The sequence below is a fragment of the Orcinus orca genome, chromosome 18 (genome assembly GCF_937001465.1).
Source record: "Orcinus orca chromosome 18, mOrcOrc1.1, whole genome shotgun sequence".
In the NCBI taxonomy this organism is placed as follows: domain Eukaryota; kingdom Metazoa; phylum Chordata; class Mammalia; order Artiodactyla; family Delphinidae; genus Orcinus; species Orcinus orca.
Genome location: NC_064576.1, coordinates 12,691,588 through 12,712,381, shown reverse-complemented (window position 1 = coordinate 12,712,381; position 20,794 = coordinate 12,691,588). Strand labels below are relative to the sequence as shown.

Here is a 20,794-nt window from a genome sequence, read left to right as displayed (position 1 = left end):
TAATGAATAATATTGGCTTAAAATAAGTCAGATATATTTGTGTCCACACTGAACATGTGAATGACTCTAAAAGACTGTGTTAACTAACCCTACTTATTTCTGGTTGTGCTTCAATCTCACTTTGAATGTTAACTCTAAACCGCTAACCTGTTTCTTTCCCTTTATTCACTTTTTTCCACCTACCATTGCATGACATGCAGGGTCAGTTTTGTGCATGACACCCGCTACCAGTATTGGTAGGTTCCAACCTTTTTTTATTTGTCTTTTATATTATGTACAATACCTTCACTTGATTGAGATTTATCTCAAAGATCGTAGAAATGCTGTAGGAACTGGTAGATCTGAAGGCTTATTTGGCTTTAGAGTTAATGTATAGGTTTCAAAATGTACTTGTATACTGAAGACAATGACCATCTTAATGTGACTAGAACAACCACTGCAAGACATAAAACCACAAGTACGAGTCTGCTTTTTAATGATCTGTATTTTGTTTCTCTTTATAGTTTATATGGTTTAGCATAAGAAAAAAGAAAAAGCTTACTTTATCAGAGAGGCAGGCTAATTTCATCAATGTTTTAAAGTTTCATGTGGTGTGCCTTTATCTCCTCTTTGCTGTGTGTTAGAGTTATCAGAGTTTCCCAGAAGTATTTATTTTAAAAAAATTATAAATGGATGTATTTTGAAAACAAATGTCTCAACTGCCTTGCTTTATTATCCTTTTTAATTTTGTGTTGATTTATTTGTGATGAGTATTTGTACCTTACCATTCCCTTAGATGTTAACTTTTAATAGTACATACATAAGCTATCCCCACACATTCCAATGCCTTGGTACAAAAGTCTGTCTTAAGGACATATGGATTAGTTCCACTTAGAGTAAAGAAAAATAAACATTGGCAAAATTTGTCTGGCTGTTTCACAGTGACTGTGTTACAATTTTACATCAAGGCCATGATTTCTGCTCTACTGTTTATTGACCCAAATAAACCACAATCCCCAGTAATTCCAGTTCAAGCAGGCAGGCCCAAATCGACCCAAAACATTCAATTTAACTGCAATTAATTCCAAGAAAATTCTAACCCAAATTAGGCCTACATTATCGAGGCTTTGATGTTTCAGAATGATGATTAAAAGTGAATATTGCATAGTCTTACTTCATTTGGACATTACAATTTCGCGTTTTGGGGAGCACTGTTTATTACAGGCACTGTAGACTCTGACTTGGGAACGATCTAGTGCTGGAGGTAAAAGGGTTTATAAATACATCAACCAAAGTAATCTGCTTTGGCCTTTCTGGGAATCACTGATGATATTTTAAAACTTCCTTTAATTGTACTTGTAATAAGCTATTTTCCCTTTTTTTTATTTCTCTCCCATATGCTTCCTTGCTTTGCATTGTGATTGCATGCCATCTGCTGGTTTAACCCATGATGGCTTGCTGCTCTGATATTCACCATATGCCAAAATGCCACTTCTGTTACCGTAACGCTACACCCTCCTGTTCATTGCTCCCATGGTCCCCCTCCTGAAAGTACCCATGATGCACAGCGCTACGTCAGCCACTGTCTCTGCGGCAACAGCTCCTGCAACAAGTGCCCCCTTCGCAGCAGCAGCCACAGCCAATCAGGTTTGCTCCTTTTAAAGCTTTTCTTTCACAAATCCCAAACTCTAAATGAGTGCTGATAGTTAAAAAAAAAAAAAAAAAAAATTCTCAGGGAGAATTTTTTTTTTCATGTTTATCCATCAGATTTTATTTTATTTTATTTTTTTGATTAGTTTATGGCCAGCATTTGTGGACAGGTTGCACTTATTTAGAGTTAACATTTACTGCAAATAATGATGTAGCTGTGTTTCGTGTTGCGCTGTTCGTTTCCGTACCTAATATTGTGTGATTAACCTGACAGGCTTACATTCCTTTCAGGGCAGCATTACGCATCCAGGGCTTTGTGAATTGTCACAGAAAAATCAGAAAAGCTCACCTGGGAGTGCTTCAGAGCTGGCTGTATTTGGATTCAGTTCATTCAGAGACCCTATTATCTATTGTGGAGGAAAAGAAAATTCTCCTCTTAGAAAAGTCTCCCCTTTTCCCTTAGTGTCAAATTTGAGGTCTGAATGATTCTTGTTAACATTTCACCTGGATCCTATGTGCTCCCAAACTCGCTTGGTTCCCAAGTGAGAGACAAACGGTCCTGGAAGAAGAGTACGGGGCCACCGAGTTCACAAAGGCTGGATATAACTGATTAGGGGCGTGTAATTCTTTTGGTTTAACGCATGTGCCAGTGAGACCTCGGATGGACTCTTTCTCAGGGAGGGCCAGCTGGCTGTTTCCTGTCGTCACAGGCTGACTGTAACCCTAACCCCAGCCAACCAACTTGCAAACATGTGCTTCTGGTCCCAGGAGAGGCGTAAAAGCATAAACTCTCACATGCCCGGAAAAACACTTGACTGCGCATGCTCTCCCTTCACAGAAGAGCCATTCTGGTTTTGCTGTGAGTGTAGTGGGTTTTTTCTCGTTTTGTTTTGTTTTGATTTTTGTTTTAATAAAATCAACTGTACTGATAAAAGATGACAAGACATATAGGAGGAGGTGGAGGGAAGGTCCCAGCTAACGGGATAAACTGGAAAAAAATCATGTCTGGGCATAAATAGCAGATTCCAAACTACATTCTGCAGGCGGGAAGGGCTGAGTCACGCTTCTTTCCCAGTTCTAGTGAATGAGTGATTCCAGAGCTATAGGTTTCATTGCTGAATAGATAGGCGTGAGTGCACTTATATGAAGGAATAAAAGTAAAATCCTGTGAGCTCCTCCTGTGCCCTCTGAGTTTTGATAAAGCAGAAAAGATCGAGGAGGGAGGGAGGAGAGGCCAAGCAGGCCCTCAGAGGCAATACCAACTGCTGACAACGCTTTGGCTCTTCACTCGCCACCTCAACATGCCAGCTTCCCTCTAAGGAAAGCTAGCTCAGCTTCCAAACAGATAGAACAAAGAACAGCAAATCACTTTCTTAGCTGCGAAGATTTTTTTAAATGATGGGATGGCAGAAGGGAGAGACAGTGTGCGTCCTTCCATCATTAGGTTCAAAGCACCTCTTTTCACATGGTCATTCTTAGTAGGGAAACTGGAAAGGTTTCTTTTATGTCTAAGTCCTGTCTTCCTGAACCATGTTTTTGCGATCTGGAGCAGAAGTTTTATATAAAGTCCCTTCATCAGAAAGCAAGTTTCAAGCATAATAGAGTGTTCGTTACAATGGAATGTAACGTTATACTTTATGGCAAGTTAAGCACTTCTAATACAGAGAGCTCTTTCCTGGGAATGGAAAGGAAGTCAAGATAAAGAACTATTTTGGAGTTTTAGGATAAGTCCCTTTATTATGATAAATTCTTGATCATGTATCATAAATATTTTTCCAGCCTAATGATTCTTTGGCTCAATTTGGTAGAAAAAATTGAGATTGCATACGTATGCGTAGGTTTATGTATGTGTGTAGGGGAAGCATAACTATTCAGAAGCTAAAATATATCACTTTTCAGCAGAGTGTGATTGGTAAAGGAACTAACAAGTTAACGTCAATTAAATCCAAAGAAGTATAATTATAGGAGTACCTGACAGTAGCTTCAAGAATCCTAGATTCTCCATTTTGCAGTTTATCAGATGTAATCGTTGCTGGACTGCACTTCAGTGATGACTGTTAATGAAAGTCTGCTTGCACATGAAGACAACAGAAAAAGAAATAGTAGTAAACATAAATTTTCAGATATGATATTCTTAATGTATTTTCAACAAGTTTCAAAGAGCAAAGCAGCTACAAAAGAACTTGGAAATTCTTTTAGTGCCCAAGAGTTCAGAATTCAGAGAGATTTCTGATGGCTGTGAAATGACAAGTTTTCATCTTATTAAGATTTCGCCCTTTAAACTCACACTGAATCATGTCCATGTGAATTACATGTCATTTAAACAAAATGAATCTGTTTCCTCACTTGTAAAAGGAAGATTAAAACTAGATGGCCTCCGAGGTCCCTTTCAGCTCTGAGATTCAACAAACCTATGGTTCCTTAGCTGCTGTGCTAAGCCCAACGCATGAGATTATAAAGGTAAACACAGAGTAGAAAGTGGTGCTAATGATTTCAGAGTTCAGTGCATGATACGCATCCTCCCTTCTTTCCCTTCATTGAGCCATCTGTCTTTAACACAAAATGTGGTAGGGTTTTGACAGCTTTTTAGTTCATTTGATCAATTTAGACTGTCAGCTCAAATAGTTCAAATCTCATAAGTATTTGTAATAAGATACAAGTCATTCAGAGAAGAAAGAACATACACCAAAACATCCCATGACAGCTCCTCCGGCCCAGGTTTCCTTCACATGTTACCCCATGATGAGTCAAGTTGAACTGGCAATAAATCTATAAATTCTACCCTCAGGGCTTAATCAAGGTGACAGCAATGAAAGTTTTAACTGAACTTAGACTTGCAGTTTGAAATTAAATGACGACAAGATCCAAATACTTCTGGGAAATAGTAAATTATTTTTTGGTTATTTAGCTCTGGGAGTAGATATATAAACCAAAATACAATAAACAAATTTACCAACAGCTATCTCCTGTTTCAATTAAGGTCTTTGGGCCTTAATATACAAGTTACACCTAATAATAATATTATTAACAAATTACTTATAGATATAAGATACTATTCTAAATGGTTTCTCTCTTATACAATACATTACATATTTTAATATATCATATTATATATATCATATGAGAAAGAATACATATGTATAGGATATACTCAATCCTTACTACAGTGTTATAAATATTACTGTCACCCCCATTTTATAGACAGTAAAACTGAAACCAAGGTTAACCAACTTAGCCAAAGTTAGACATCTAATAAATGGTCTTGCTGGAATTTAAACCCAGGCAGTTTGATCCCAGAGGCCTTGCTCTTAACCACCATGCTACACTGCCTCTCTCTATAATTATAAATGAACGGAAGTCACTTCTTCCACAGGTAAAACTGTCTTTAAAGTGCAATTCAATAGCAGCAAGCTCTGTTGCTCTAGGGAAAATGAAGGCGTTCTGCTGATGCAGCTCAGACTGAGGTGAGTTCTAAGGTGGGGAGATGAACTGCATCTGAGCAGAGCTTCAGGCTAGTTATGTAATACCCAGGTCACATTTAGAAACCATATACATAGTTGATATATATTAATTATGATACAGAACTATTTATTAATAGTCTATGTTATATTATACCCAGTGACCGAAAAGTATGAATAATTTCTGTACAAGTAAGATGAGAACTAAGACGAGAAGTGAAAAGGAATTAGTCATTAGTCCTGGTGAAGCAGATTCATGGGCTTCTTTTGTGTGAATCATGGCCCTGGACTTTACTCCCAGCCTCTGCCACTCATCTCACAAGTAGCATCGTGACAAGGGAAATCAGAAATGAAAACCCAGGTACTATATAAGTCAGTCAATTTCAGTCCGCTAATAGAACGTCAGGATGTATATATACATCTGTAGATGCCTATATTGAAGCCAATTTAATCTTAGAGTATACAGTGAAAGAGGAGAGGTCAGGAGCTTAGTATATGGATCTAGTTTTTTGCACATTATAAGAAATTTTATTTAATAAAATGAGAGTGCAGATTGAAATCCCTCTAACTTAAATTATTATGGTACTCTATCCTGTTATTGCTTTATTATTTTTTTACTTCAAAAATACATTCTATTTCAAAAGGGGAGAAAATAATTTCCTAGTAAATATATTTTAAATCTTAGTTTCTTCATTTATATACAGAGATTATTCACCTTATCTGATAACATCCTTGAAGGCCCAATTGAAATACAATTTGTATTCTGAGTCTTTCCCTGAACCCCTGCAGCTAGAATTTCTTTTTTCTATCCTCTGAATTCCACAAGGACTCTATCTGCGTGTTCCTTAAAGCATCGTCATTAGATGGATGGAATGACAGTGCTGATATACAACAAAGGTGGGGAAGTGTAAAGCTTAGCAGAGAAAAACTAACAATCCCGTTGGCCAGAGCACCAGTTTTCGTGAGCGGCTACAACACAGGTTTGATTCCGAGTGTGTAGGACCTTAAATGACAGGGTAAAGGGTTCGCTGGCCTTTATTTGGCCACTGAAGGTTTTCAAGCAGGAAAGTGACGGAACACAACTCTGAGAAGAGCAGGCAGATGGAGACAAGGCAGGAGAGTCTGCGGAGACCGTGGAGAGGCTTCCACAAGAGCCGGAAGTGGGACAGTGGCAGCCGGCGAGTGGCCGACTTTGCCTTGCCTTTGCCTGTTACATAGGGAGAGGCGCGTTTAGCCAAAGAGAAACATAAAAATGGTTTCATACTATGGCAAAACCTGTCCAAATAAATGTCATGTAGCAGAAGAAGAGATGTGGGCTGACATGAAAGGTTAACCACAGGAAGTTGCCTCTGTAGGACCTGAATTTAAGGATAGCCTTTGGGTGGACTCCCTGGGCAAATGCCTCGAGGGTACTTGCGCCTAATATGCGGCTCCCCACTCTCTACCCGAATGAGACATCAGAGCCACAAAAGTTCAGACACCTCCCAGGCCTTTGCCTGGAAGAAAGGGTCCCTTCAGGTTTGGAGTGAATACGTGTTGTCCACATGTCCACAGCTAGAGCTATGTGGACGCGGAGGGCAGTTATTCATCTAATTCATTCTGGGTCATGAGTCCATGCTAGGAAGGCAAATTCTTACATACTGGATATTAGGAATATTTTAATAGAGCATCCCACGCAGTGCCTTTAAAGCTGGTGAAATCAATTATATTTCTGGCAATATGTTAACAACACTAATTACATCTCCAAAAAGTGCTGATTGGTGTTTAATTATGACCTCAAGGTTTTATCACATCTTCTGAATCCTCTTCCAAAGATTAAATCCATTCAACAGAAAGCTGGCCTTAGGAAGAGTTTATTGAAAATTAGTTAATAACATATTATACATTCCTAGCCCTCCATTTATTGGGATATTTGGTAAGTCAGAAAATCCCCATTTTCCAGACATGCCTGATTAGTATATATATAATAACAATTTCAACGGTATCTTACCAGACAAAATAATTACATGCAACCAGATACCTATATTATGCTTCATCAGGCCTGCTACAAATTACTAAAGGGAGATGAGAAAAGTTTAGAGCATCAGATTTTACTCATTTCTCACACATAAACATGAACACAACTTCAAAGCTATTTGTATGTAGATTCTTGGACTTCTATATACAAAGTTACAGTAAATCACCCCATCCTAACCAAGAAGTCTAGAAAGGTAAGGTCATGTTTTACTTAATCTCTCATCTCAAAGAGTTTTCTAAAACATCTATTATTCAAAGTCATCTGTTAGGACTATATTCAGACAAATGTAGGAGGCATTAAACGTTCCCCACTATTCACCACTTGACCCATTTGGAGCCTGTGTTTTTTCACAAGAAAAATCTGGGTTCTGCAAAGCCCCAGCGTGGGAGGAGCAGACCCCTGTTAGTTCCCTCCCCTGAAATATACAGGAGAGCGACTGGCCTCCCTGCATGGATGATCGAACTGTGAACCACTCCTTTCCCGCAGTTTGCTGGGTCCTGAGAACAGTCAACAGAAAGCAGCTGGGCCCCAAGTATGTTGTGCTCTGAAAGGGCCTGGACAGCAACTGTCCAAATCCAGGGCCTGTTAATAGTGCTCGGGCTGAGACACCCATCTCAGCATCATCATACTGCTAACGTTGTTCGGCCTTCTCTAACTCTGTGCTGATCTTCTAACTATAGAGGAAGGTTCCATTTCAGTAATGGATCTGGTTGCCTCAAATGAGGTAGAATCGCCATATCAAATATTTTGTGGAGAGAGGGACGTGTGTGTGTGTGTGTGTGTGTGTGTGTGTGTGTGTGTGTGTGGAGAGAAAGAGGGGTGGAGGGACAGAGGAGGAGAGAGAGGGAGATTAACTGGAGCCTGCTGTATATCTCTTCAAATAAAAAAATCAAAACAAAAAAAATGGCGGCGTTTGCGTTCAGTTAACACCATTGGTTAAAGCTGCTTGGCAATTTGAGTCTCAATTCCATGGTGCAACGTGGCTGGGGCACTGGAATCCAGTCTTGCTAGTCTGGTGAAAAAAAAAAAAGATGTTTAAGGTGGAGAGGAGAGGTGGGAGGGCCGCTCCGTATGTCTTAGGTGGAGCTGGATCTGTGAGAACCATAGAGAGGCAGATTATTTTTTCTCTTCAAGAAAGCAGAAAATAAGAAGAAAAAAGGCCTCTTATTTTCCTGCCTCAGGAGCAGCTGCTTTGCAGAGCTACCATGAGGTTTAATTAATATATGTATTTGCAGATTCTCCAAGAAAAGGCTAAGTTATATTAAGTGTTGTAATCTAGTACATTTTCATCTTTCATGAATAATTTACACCTCATGGTGAGAAACTTGAGTAGAATTCTTTTGTATACAGCTCCTAAAGACATAATATCAGCTCCAATTTTGTGCAGTTGAAGAGAAAATGTCAAGGGTCCTTACGTGGAAATTGACTGCCTGGTGGATCATCCTACTTACTTTACTTCAAATCCCATCCTCTTTTGCATTTTGATGGAATTTGGGGGAATCTTTTTAGATTGAAAAGTTATATTCCCAGCAGTACTTTGGCTTTTGTTGACCATAATAAAATCATGCTCATTTTTCTAATCGTAGGTTTCCTCTTTGAGAGGAATAAACATAGAGCTCATCCTATATGTGTGTTTATTTCCAGCTCTACATTTGTAAGGAAGGAGAGACTAGGCACAGTGCAGGAATTTGGATCCATTGTCAAGGGTTGAAAGATGAATGGGGTCTTGTTTTTAATAAAAATTGCTATGAACGGAGAAAATCTTTGACTTATAGGCATCTATCTCCCCAAGTTTTGCCACTGCTGCCTGCCTTCCCACACTTCTACCTGCATGTTTGGGGAAGTTGCCAGCCTTGCTGTGTGGGTGGATGGAGAGGAGAGATCCTTGCCGTCTCCTGACACAAAGCTGGCCTGTCACTTCACTTACTGGATATGACGCCATGATGAGTCAAAGACAAACTGGCATGAGGTCCGGCCTCTCAGCCTCTTCCAGCATTCTCTCTGGGCCACATCTCAGGAGTCAATGGCTTCCAAGGTCAGACCTGGCTGAGTCTGCTGAACAGTCTAGAGGTCACCAGTGTGGGAGGTGCTAAGGGTACCCAGGAGTTTACTGCCTAGTCAAAGAGATGTGACGCAATCAGACAAGGCCACAAAGTGAAAGAGTCGAGGATTCAAACATTGTGCACGTGGGACGCAAGCTCCACGGCAGAGCCTTGCCCGAAGCGGGAGGGGGTAAATTAGGAGCTTGGGACTAACAGATACACACTACTGTGTATAGAAGTGCAAGGCAGGCCTTGAAGGATGTGTAGGAATTAGATAAGGAACTGGTGAGGTTGTTCCTGACCAGAGTGAAATGTAAGGGGTAGAGCTGGGGGTGGGGTAAGGGGCAAGGAGACTGGCATTATAAATGTACCAGCATCATGCTTTACATGTGTTCTCACATTTAACCCTATCAGATGGGCCCTATTCTCGCTCTTTAACATGTGAAGACATCAAGGCTCAGATGTGGCCGTGGCTCTAATCAGTAGAAGGGCCTGCATTTGACCTCAAAACTCTGACCCTGAGGTCAATGCTTCCCCCTTATCCCACCTTCTTCCCCAGTAGCCTTCGCGGCTCAGATAGGAGTTTCAGAATCAGTTTTGGACTTTATCCCACAAAAGATGCAGACAGAGCAGCTATTACTACATCAGATCTAAAGGGGGGGACAGTGTAGCTCACACGCACTAAAGGCCACACCGCGGTGAGTGAGGGAGTGAAGGGAAGACACACGTGGGCAGGACTAGAAAATCTCCTTGAGCAGGTGAGGAGAGGTTAGGTTACTGAGGAGGTCAAAAGGCAGGCTGAGGGCAGGGCAGCAAAATGCAAAACGAGAGACTTGCAACACTCATCTACAGGAAGTGAGTGGGTAGGTGTGAGCTGGGATGGGCTGAGCGCAGGTTAACTGGTAAGGAAGCTACTTTGTTGATGAAGTGATAAAATTGGGATAGAGAGAAAAGGGAAAATGTGGGGAGGGGAGGATGAATACACTCGTCCCTCAGTATCTGTGGGGCATTGGTTCCAGGACCCCGAGTAATACCAAAATCCATGGATGCCCAAGTCCCTTATATAAAATGGCACATTTGCATATAACCTATGCACATCCTCTCTTCTACCTTAAATCATCTCTATGTTACCTAAGACAATGTAAATGCTATGGTGAATAGTTGCCAGCGCATGACAGATTCAAGTGGTTTTTTTTTGGAACTTTCTGGAATTTTATTTTTTCAAATATTTTCTATCCATGGTTGGTTGAATCCATGAATTCAGAACCTGAAGCTATGAAGGAGGACAGACTGTAACTAAGAAAATCAAGAAAATTCAGGGAGGCATTTTGATCCTTTAGTCTCCCAGCGGCCCCTGCCAGTTTCTATAGCATCTGTGGATTCACCAGCTCTCAGCTCCCCGCCACATCAACCTTCTACAAGACATTTCTCCCGACGACTTACATAGATACAATGGCTCCTGTTGACACTTCTTCACTTTATTTGTACTATAAAGGAGAAATTTGTTGCCTGGGATTTTCTGACACTGGTTTATGAAAAACTACAGCTAGTCTAGCACTTAGACTCCATCATGCCTCGGCATCACATATAATATGCTGAAACTTTTGGTCTGTCTGTTTTAACTCTCAGTGATCAAATTATAGTATTATCGTCACTCTCCTTGCTCTGGAGTTTCCAAAGATCTCAGAGTTTATGTCGATGAGCTTCCTCTAATCAAATACAGACACCTTTCGGTATTTACCACAATGCATTTCTGGCAGCATCATTGAGCTGAATGCTGTAAAACGTCACCCATTTTCCCATAGTCACTGTTGCCTCAGGTACTGCAGGTCTGACCCAAGACCTGCATTAACTACATCAAAGTTATGAAAGGCGATAAGTCAAAAGAGCAAACTGACTACAACCATGCCATACTTCTATAGTAACAGAAAAGGGAAATGATGATGCAAGTTACATTATAAATTGGAACAAGACCCCAGATCAGTAAGGTGGCTTACCCAAGTCACATAAATAATAAGAGAGCCAGGACTAGAACCCAATTGTCTGTGTCCTGCCTAGGGTAGTGTTTTTTCCCTTTCACCACACTGCCTTCCTGAGAAAGTGCTTTAAATGATCATTAAAGGGACCCCAAAGTACTACAGAGCATACAGACAGCACAAAGATAACACAAGCGTCTCTCCATGAGTAAGCTCTTACCAACTGCCAGACATCATGCTAAGCTTTTATACAAACTATCTCATTAAAACCCAAAATGGCCCAGTAAGGAAATATTCTTCTCCCTAATATACAGATACGGAGACTGCAGCTTTGAGAAGCTGAAAAACTTGTGCAAGGTCATCTATTAAGTGGCAAAACCAGATATACAACCTCCCCCAAGCTCCTAACCTTCCATTTTATAATGAGGAAAAGGACCTACAATGGTTAAGTGACTCAGTCAAGGTTACGTAAGGGATTAGAAACTGATCTCCTAACACCATGCTTAGTCCTCTTTCCCTCCCTCAAACCACAATCCAGCATGAATATGCTAGCTATACATTTTTTTGAAGAGTCAATAGATTTTCTTCCTCCTTAAAATTTAGAAAGGTTTTGGAGGAATCAAAAAGATACCCAAGGATGTTAAACTCAATTCCTTCTTTTTCTCAAAATATTGCTCATAACTCTTCCATTAGTCATTCTTTCAATTCTTGTCATTGTTATCCCGAGATATTTGAAAGGGCCAGAGAACCACTTTAGTTATGAAGATCCAGGAGAAAAGGAATTGCTTGAATCAATTCCTATTGTTCATCTTCTTTTCTTTGGTCTTCTCTGACCCCTGTAACACTAAGGATGGCCTTGAACAAGGAAAGAAGTTAAAATAGGGAGATCTAAGGTGTGTGTGAAGAATGAGAAGAAAACCCTACCATATTCCTTTGCCTTGGAAAACTGTGTTTAAGAATTGCTTTCTTTTTTTTTTTTTTTTTAACATAAACTCATAACCTAAGTCCCCTCATTTTTCCTGCTGGTTATGTGAACCTATCTGAGAAGAGGTGAAGGTTTGAAAATTGAAGTATGGGTGTTTATTAGACAAGACTGGGTGTGCAGAAGCGTCCATAAATAGTGGTTTGCTCTAAGCCCAGTGATCTAAGAATTATTAGTAAATGCTATACCTTGTCAAACTATTCATATTCATGTTTTGTGGCATAGCCTAAGAAATTAAAATAGGTGAACTATTACCACAGGATAACAGTAGCATCTGCTTACTACCACCAAGCACTTGTTAATTACATTATCTAAGGCTCACAACTACTTATGCATTAGGGACAACGTTTGATTCCCATTACAGAGAAGAGAAATACTAAGAATAAAAGATGTTGAATCACTTACCCATGGTAACACAGTTATTAGGTCTAGAAGCTGGGTTTGAACTGGATCTAAATTTAAAGAGTGGGAGATGCTGCCTCCCATGGGATGTAACTTTTTTTTTAACTTGATTTTTTATTTATTATTTAATTTAATTAATTAATTTATCTATTTGGCCACACCCTGTGGCATGCGGAATTTCCCGGACCAGGGATTGAACTCGTGCCCCCTGCAGTGGAAGCATGGAGTCTTAACCACTGGACCACCAGGGATGTAATTTTCTATTGCAGTAGACTTTGATCACTGTATGGTACTGGATGTTGATGCTTTTATAATAAAAGATTTTAGTTTGGAAAATGATTAATATGAATGACAGTCAAGACTTTCACGAACAATAAAGAAGTTCAGCCTATATTTATTTAGTTGTCAGTGACAGGTCAAGATATACATACACAGAAAGGGAAGTGCATTTGACATCTTAGAAAATCCTAATCTCATCAAAATCAAATTTATTATCAACACATATGGAGTGTCATACAGATCATATAATATTTAAATGCACAAAATTATTATTTGAATGCCTATTTAAGTAGAAGCTGAAACCAAATTTTATTTAGGATTATGAATTTTCAAATAAATAGACCAAGGGAAGGGAAGCAACATTTATCAAAAAACACTACTACATATCAGACACTTTATATACATTATTTAATTTAATATTCAGTAGAACTCTGTGAAGTGTCTCATCTATTTTCCAGAGGAGAGCAAATTTTAAAGAATAATGTGCTTAAGATTCAAGCAGGTTGGAAGTGGCTGGACAGTTTTAGAACTCAGGTTCACTGATCTCCAAATCCTGTTCTCTTGTGTCTCCACCATATTTGAATTAGATTGGAGCTTATGGTCAATGTAGGACTGGGGTGAAGTTCTTTATATGGTTCCCTTAAAAACTGCTAACTACTGAATTTACCTATTGGTTTACAAAGTTTTAACCATTTAAGAAGAAAGTTCCAGTAGAAGCAAACCTTTTTAAAATCCAAGTTCGATATCAGAAATGTCTGAAAATATGGTTAGTTGATGAGACCAACAAGGAAATTCAAATTTCAGTCCAGTAAACAAGAGCTAGAAAGTGGATGAATGAGGGCACCATTTCACCCTTCCAAGGGTGGCAAACTGGCAGGAAACTTCTGTAAAAAAAGAGTCTACCAGGAGGAGTCCTTTCATCCAGGACTCTTATTTTTTTTTTCTAAACAATAATTTTAAAAGAGAGATACTGTTTTTCTCCACTGTTTTCACAGAACCTTACCTTCATATAAATCTCAGGTTAAACGAACATCACTACTTGATTCGTTCTACTTGAGAAGGAATGTTTTGGGCAGCCTGGAGGAGGCAACTGTGAAAGGAGTGACTAGAGGTTAATTCAGTTGTAGGTAAAACCATAGAGCTCAATTCCATAGTATCCCAAGGAATCGATGACGATTCAGGCACGCAAACAGAAAAATTCCATTTTGAAGCCCAAAATGGGGAGGATAAAAAGAAGGACAGGAGGGAAAGAAGGAAGGAGGCGTTAAGTATTGGCAAGAAAGGAGAAGAGGGAGTTATTGTTTAATGGGCACAGAGCTTCAGTTTGGAATGATGAAAAGTTCTGGAGATGGATGGTGGCGACAATTGCACAATAGTGTGAGTGTACTTAATGCCACTGAACCATACACTTAAAAATGGTTAAAATGGTCAGTTTTATGCTCTGCTTACTTTACCACAATATTTTAATTGGGTGAAGGATCTGAATAGACATTTCTCCAAAGAAGAAAGAATTAGGATTGGAAAGAAAGATGCCTAATTATACGTAGGTTTTTGTTTTTTTTAATCCATAGTATAAAATTATTCTTTTCACATTAAAAATTATTTATTGTTGCTGTGTTTTCCTTTAAGAGTTCTCTTTTCATGAAACAGGTAACTGAGTGCAAATGCAAATTCTTCCTCAGTGAACCATGCAGGCTAGAAGCTGAGTCTATTCTGAGGCCATAACAAAAGCCCACTGTTAACCCAGTGCAATGCATCTTCATACTTTTTCTCAACAAATGTTTATAAAGAGCCCACTATGTGTCATGTGAAATTCAAAATTCTGGGAATACAGCAATGAACAAAACAGTCCCTGTTCTTGTGGCTCTTACACTGTCAAGGGGACAGGCAATAAACCAACATGTAAGTAATTACAGTCAAAGTAATTATTATATAATAAGGATCATCTCAAAAAGTAGAGAAGCTGAAAGAATGGGCCTAAGCACTGAGCTTTGAGGGAGGACAGCTAGTAACAGAGAAATAAGAGAGAACGTAGGAGCTTGCTTTCTTCCTTTGGTTTCTATTTTGCCATCTATTATACCAGGATATTTAGGGCACTTTCTGAGGAGTTATTAGGGAGGACAGATGGCAACCTGGTTAACTACCCACCACACTGCAGAGGTGCCAATGTGGTACAAGCAGAGTGAAACACTGAGGCCCAGAAGGGACACAAAGCTCGTTGGTGGCACAAACAAGCCTCCCGAAATGCCACTCCAGGACTCTCTTTGATTTTTCCTTTGCACCATTATTTTACACACATTGAGTGGTTTTGTTCATCTTTCTCTCGCTCTCTGACACACATACACAAACACCCAGGCAAAGAACGAAAAAGGAAGAAAACAAAACAAAACTACTTTTGCTGGAAATTTTTAAATGGCAGTGTCATCCTATCAATTTGAGAAATGTGGACGATGACTACAATACACAAAGGCACACTTCACGTCCTGCGCATGACATTAACTTACCCTTCTTTTCACTGAATCCCAGCATTTGGTTAATTTTCTGCCTTTGGTGTCTTAAAAACCAGTTCTTAGCAGACTGAATTATACATTCTGCTCCACTGTTTTACTACGGCCAAGATGTGCCCAGGATCCTAAGTCTAACATAATGGTAGAGGATACAAAAGCAGGGCGCTGAGCAGGACTGGGGACTTAATGTTGAATCCAGCAGGATCCTGCTTCTGTGATTTTTCTTGGCCTGATTCTTCAATTTATTACTGGGAGCAAAACCCCATATTGAAAAAAACAGGTTTAAAGGAATGCTTTCGGAATTTCTTTTCAGTCGCTGCATAAACTGGTTTTTAAAGGTAGAAAAAATGTTTTCTTAGATTCTCCCTTCATGTCCAGAGGTCACCTTCCCTGAAGTAGCCTCAGATGTGGGCAGCCTGTCTAATCCCAGACAGCCTTGCTTGCTCCGTATCTCACTGCACATATTCTAAACTTAATATTTTTAGAAAAATATCTTATTACCTTTTCTATAATATTTTACAGTATTTTTAAATAGTGTGGCCCAATTATTATATATTATTTCTTGATGTAGTAGAGGAATTTAGCCTTCCTTGATATACATACAGTCCCTAATTTTAAAAATGTTTGTTCAAAATTCCCTTTGCCACTTGGTTTGGAACTCAAGTAATTTTCCTATGGAGACAGTGGTGGATTTGATGGTTAGGTCTCCAGGCTGGCCTATAATAGTTTACTTAACTGGTGACATTGCTCAAGGATAATATTGTGCTCACAGCATGAAAGAGGCTAAATACCATGTGCATGGATGTTTCTACATCTTTAGGATTCAAGAAAGATGCCAAAAGCATATGCTTAACCCAAAGTCCCAGACAGCGTGTGATAGGAAAGTCCTTCACCTTCTCCACCAGCTGAGGGGAGAGGAACCACAGTCTATGGTTCATTGCGTGATTGGAATGTTTGTTGGGGAAGGTGTGTGGAGTAGGAATGGGATGTAGGGCGTGGAACCAAGAATGCCAGAGGATGAATAGGAAGGTAAAAGCTGGAACCTGGTCCGGGGTGGCCACCAGATGCATTCACACCACCCTCTTTCTCATTTGCCTTGGATGCTATAATTGATTTGCCAATTTCTTTTTTCCTGGCTGTCGTGTGGCCCTTCCAATCTAGCATTTTGTTTTACTTCGACCTGCTCTGGCACCTGCAGAGCAAACATGGTCTCATAGCCCCTCTCTTCCTGAATGAGCACACAACACTCCCAAATACGATTTTCTTTTCAACACTGCTATAGCAACAGGGGGAAGCATGAGGAATACAAAATCTCCTCTCAAATGCCTTTCCTTTCTTCCTCATAAATATCATTTTGGAGAAAAAGTCACCCATGAATGATGTATGGATTTTTAGATGATCTGAGGTGTAGACTCCCATCTCACCATGAAGGCAACAGAAGTAAACCTCAGCATTCCCTCAGGGGTGGAGCTGGGAATCATGATCAGAGCATCGCTGCAATCCTCACAAGAGGCTGGATTTTTCCAGGTGACTTGGACTCATGCAAGGAGTGGAATCTTGCTCAAATCAAGAAGCTCCATGTATGTATTTTATCCAGATGATATAAATCGCCAGTGTGGACCCTCGTCAGTAATTTTCAGTGAGGCCAGTGTTACTGCCTTTCATACAAAAACTCAGTTAGTAGTATTTTAAATGATAATTCTTAGAAAGTAGATCTGAAAAGTCTTTTTGTTCAAATATCGTAGAGTGGAAAATATTAGACAGTCGTGAGTCATCAGCAAAGTGATATGTCATTGGAAACAGAAGAATTAGAGTTTTAAGTGTAAACTTTATATTAATGACAGAAGGCAAAACAATAATCTGCACTGAAGTACTCTTTAAGTTCTGCTAAATATTGTGGGCCTTCCCACCAACCTCAGGTTGCTCTTCCCAAGAGTGAAACTGGTTGTCACACTTGAGAATTTTCTCCCACAACCCAGTATATGCCTTTTCTGTATAAATAAAACTCCACTTGGAAAACAAATCAAATACAGCAGAAGACCCTGCCCTGCCCTGGAAAAACGTACCGCTCAAATAATGAATGTGACTGGTTTTCAAAGTGTCTTTTCATGCACCTCTAATTATCTTTGAACTTTTTATACAATTAAAATTTACAGGGGCTTCCCTGGTGGCGCAGTGGTTGGGGGTCCGCCTGCCGATGCAGGGGACACGGGTTCGTGCCCTGGACCGGGAGGGTCCCACGTGCCGCGGAGCGGCTGGGCCCGTGAGCCATGCCCGCTGGGCCTGAGCGTCCGGAGCCTGTGCTCCTTAATGGAAGAGGCCACAGCAGTGAGAGGCCCGTGTAACACAAAAAAAAAAAAAAAAAAAAAAAAATTTACAAATACTGGGACTTCCTTGGTGGTCCCCCGGCTAAGACTTCGCCTTGCAATGCAGGGGGTGCGGGTTCAATCCCTGGTCGGGGAGCTAAGATCCCACAGGCCTCATGGCCAAAAAAACAAAAACAGAAAACAGAAGCAATACTGTAACAAATTCAATAAAGACTTTAAAAAATGTCCACATCAAAAAAAATCTTCAAAAACAAAATTTACAAATAGTCATGAAATAAGTCAAAGTTCTTGAAAGTGTTCATTGATCAACACATATCATGAGAATTACTCTGATAACATATGTCCACCAAGAAACCAAAGGCATTTGCTTTCGATGTTAATAATTCATAGTATGCTAATCTATAGTAATCTACCCTAGAATTAAGTACAGAATTCTCTGGCAGCCAAAGATATACAAATGTCTTTCTGCTTTTGTGTAGTTTGCTTCAACCAAAATACAAGTTTCACCTCTCAGACAAAACCAGGGAATTTCAGACAGTAGAGGCTTCCATGGAGAAGACGTGTGGAGTGCTAGGGAGAAGATGCAGAGAATATTAAATAACGCAGGGCCTGGAGGACGGAGGAACGCCAGTGGAAAGTAGCGAAGAGCGACATGAGTGAGAGAACAAGAAGAATACCGTGAATAAAGACAAAGATACTGGGATGGTGAGCAACAGGCTGGCCTCCTTAGCTTGGCCATATTTTTAGGAAATTCCATCCAGTTGTCTATTTTTAGATTAATAATAAGTTTTGTTTAAGGAGACAGTGAAACATCCCTTTCTTTAATTACCTTCTGAGGAAACAGGGCCCTGTAACCATGAGAAGAGATTTCTAAGAAATACTCTAAGTCTAGAAGTTTTCTTCAGGTGCCATTTTTGTTTATCTGCCATGTTTCCATCCTCTGAGTGATTCTGCCCCCAGCCTGGAATATTTTTCCTTTTATCTGTATAGAACATGGGGTGGGGGGATGGGGATGAATGTTTCTTTTTCTTGGATGTTCCTGAAGCCTTAGCTGCTCTGAAAGCGTAAGAGATGTAAACTCTCCAAGGGGTTCTTTTCCTGCCTCCACTGCAACCTCTTGCTTGTGAGAGGCCTGTTGGTCTTCTGTAGATGCCAACATTGTGGCATTATGCCTCGGTAAGTTCTTACTTATTCAGCCATCCATGCAACCAGTAATTAAGAAGTGTCTCCTATATAGCCAGTCCCATCCTTTTTACTAGGGATCTAAAGAGGAATGAGACAGTGCCCCTGTCCTTACGAAATTCGGTTGCGCTGTGGACCCAGTTAATGCAACAGCCCTGCTTGGAAATGTCTGCTTGAGCTCTTATGCTAGTGGTATGCAGATCCACTGAGATTCCTTCAGATTTCAGCAAGGCCACACAGATATTTGATAAGGTATATTATATCTACCTCTCCAAACTCAACGTTACAAAGAGAGTTAGTATTGAATGTTTAACTAAAACATTCATTAGCCCTCTTTTCTGTTTCTCGTGGTTTGGATCCCTAGAAACAGTTGGTCTTTTCACTGAAATGTTTTTTTCTATCATTTAAGCCAAGCAGTAAGAGTTCTTACTGAATTTACTACTGAACTAACATTTTAAAGGATAACTCATCTGACATCTCTGAATGTCTGCAATGAACACATTTACATAAGAAGTGCGAACATGTCTAGAAGTCATCTAGAAGCTCACAATTTCCACAATTATTTACATGTACATTTCCTGGAGATCAGCCACAAGGTAGAAAACTCAGAAAGTATTAATACTTGATACCTGTGAAGCACTGAGGAAATTATATGTTGATTTGTCTTCTTTGAACCCTCTTGCATGAGTGCTAGTTAGTTCTGCTGTTGAGTTCGTGGTATTCATGCTTTCCAGTTCAGTGTTTCAGCCTCTGCACAGACTATTTTGCTTTCAACCGAGTGCATTTCTCACTCTGGTCAGCTTTTTTTCAAGTGCACACCAAAGGTAAGGGCACATGATGGCTCATTCTGAATCCATCATCAGCTTGGAAAAGACAAGGCAACATGTGTATTTCATATCTGGTGACTCAGTCAAGGGAGGTCAGTAATTTCTTCTTAGGTAGAAGGTACCGGTGGGTCAAGTACCCCGTTCCTTTGGGTGAAAGCCAAATGTCTGAACGTTGCAGGATGAACTCCCCATTAGACGTGCTCTCTTGATCCCGCCCACCATCACCAGCGCTGCCTCCCTGGATGATGCCTTCAGCCTTGGCTACTGCCCGGCTCAGGAAGCTAGCAATCCAGGCTTAGTAGATATCTCCTTCAAGAAAGTAAGGCTCAAGGAGAACACAAACTAGCAGCTCATAGCTGAATTCAGCCCAAAGATATCTGACCCATACAGAGTTGTTTTCCATAATGTGAATCAGCAGCTGAATTTCCAGCTTATTTTGGCAGATGGAAAGGTCAGGCACTATAGAGCCCAGGCTTCTGCAGGTGACAGGTGGCTGGAGGTGAGTACCTGTTGCTCCATTCCTTCTAGGCACGGGCCCTTCCATCTGCCACACTTCCAGCCTCATCCACCCACTTATGCACACTTCCTGCCTGGCCCCAGTAGGCTTAGTATTCAGGCAGTGCCTAACCCGGTCCTCTCTGCGATGAGCTTGACTGCCATCGCACTGTGAGTCAACGGTAGGCATTTCACTGGGGATGCAGGGGTTATTAAATGGTTGCTCATAACACATTTGATGGGGAAACAACCCATTTGATGTTCTTTGAGGCCATACATATTTTGTCTTCAGTAAATAAAAATGAGACTCATTGTGTCCTGGGCTCATATGGGAATAATTTACGGATGTGGATTAAGCAGAATCTTTACATTCTTAAATCCAACCACTTGAAGGAGATGTTCATTGCTTGGTAGACTCTGTTGCAGCCAACTGATATTTTTGCCTGCAGACACTCTTGTTAAAACTAGAGGGTCCGGGCTTCCCTGGTGGCGCAGTGGTTGGGAGTCCACCTGCCGATGCAGGGGACACGGGTTCGCGCCCCGGTCCGGGAGGATCCCACATGCCGCGGAGCAGCTGGGCCCGTGAGCCATGGCCGCTGAGCCTGCGCGTCCGGAGCCTGTGCTCCGCAACGGGAGAGGCCACAATGGTGAGAGGCCCGTGTACCACACAC

The 20,794-nt window shown here is 40.5% G+C and overlaps 1 protein-coding gene and 1 long non-coding RNA gene across 19 annotated transcripts in view; one reads left to right on the top strand and one right to left on the bottom strand.

The window, feature by feature from the left end:
- Positions 1-20,794, top strand: part of MBNL2 (muscleblind like splicing regulator 2) — a 152,848-nt gene that overhangs the window by 124,975 nt on the left and 7,079 nt on the right. For 4 of the 18 annotated variants that reach the window (XR_007473135.1, XM_049701185.1, XM_049701186.1 and 1 more), the window contains one exon: positions 201-236. The exons of 4 other annotated variants lie outside the window; for them this stretch is intronic. Coding sequence is in view for 12 of the 14 variants with exons in the window: in XM_049701185.1 (XP_049557142.1) it covers positions 201-236 (36 nt within the window). In the remaining 2 variants the exon portion in view is untranslated. Of the gene's footprint in view, positions 1-200; positions 237-1,531; positions 1,627-18,098; positions 18,325-20,794 lie in introns of those variants that run through there. 10 more of the 18 variants (XM_033435111.2, XM_004273647.3, XM_049701188.1 and 7 more) reach the window with 6 other exon arrangements.
- Positions 236-20,794, bottom strand: part of LOC117202793 (uncharacterized) — a 74,968-nt gene continuing 54,409 nt past the window's right edge. The window contains exons 3-5 of the long non-coding RNA XR_004485265.2: positions 3,601-3,697; positions 1,979-2,036; positions 236-436 (exon numbers count right to left, since the gene is read on the bottom strand). This is a non-coding gene — a long non-coding RNA (uncharacterized LOC117202793). The remainder of the gene's footprint in view (positions 437-1,978; positions 2,037-3,600; positions 3,698-20,794) is intronic.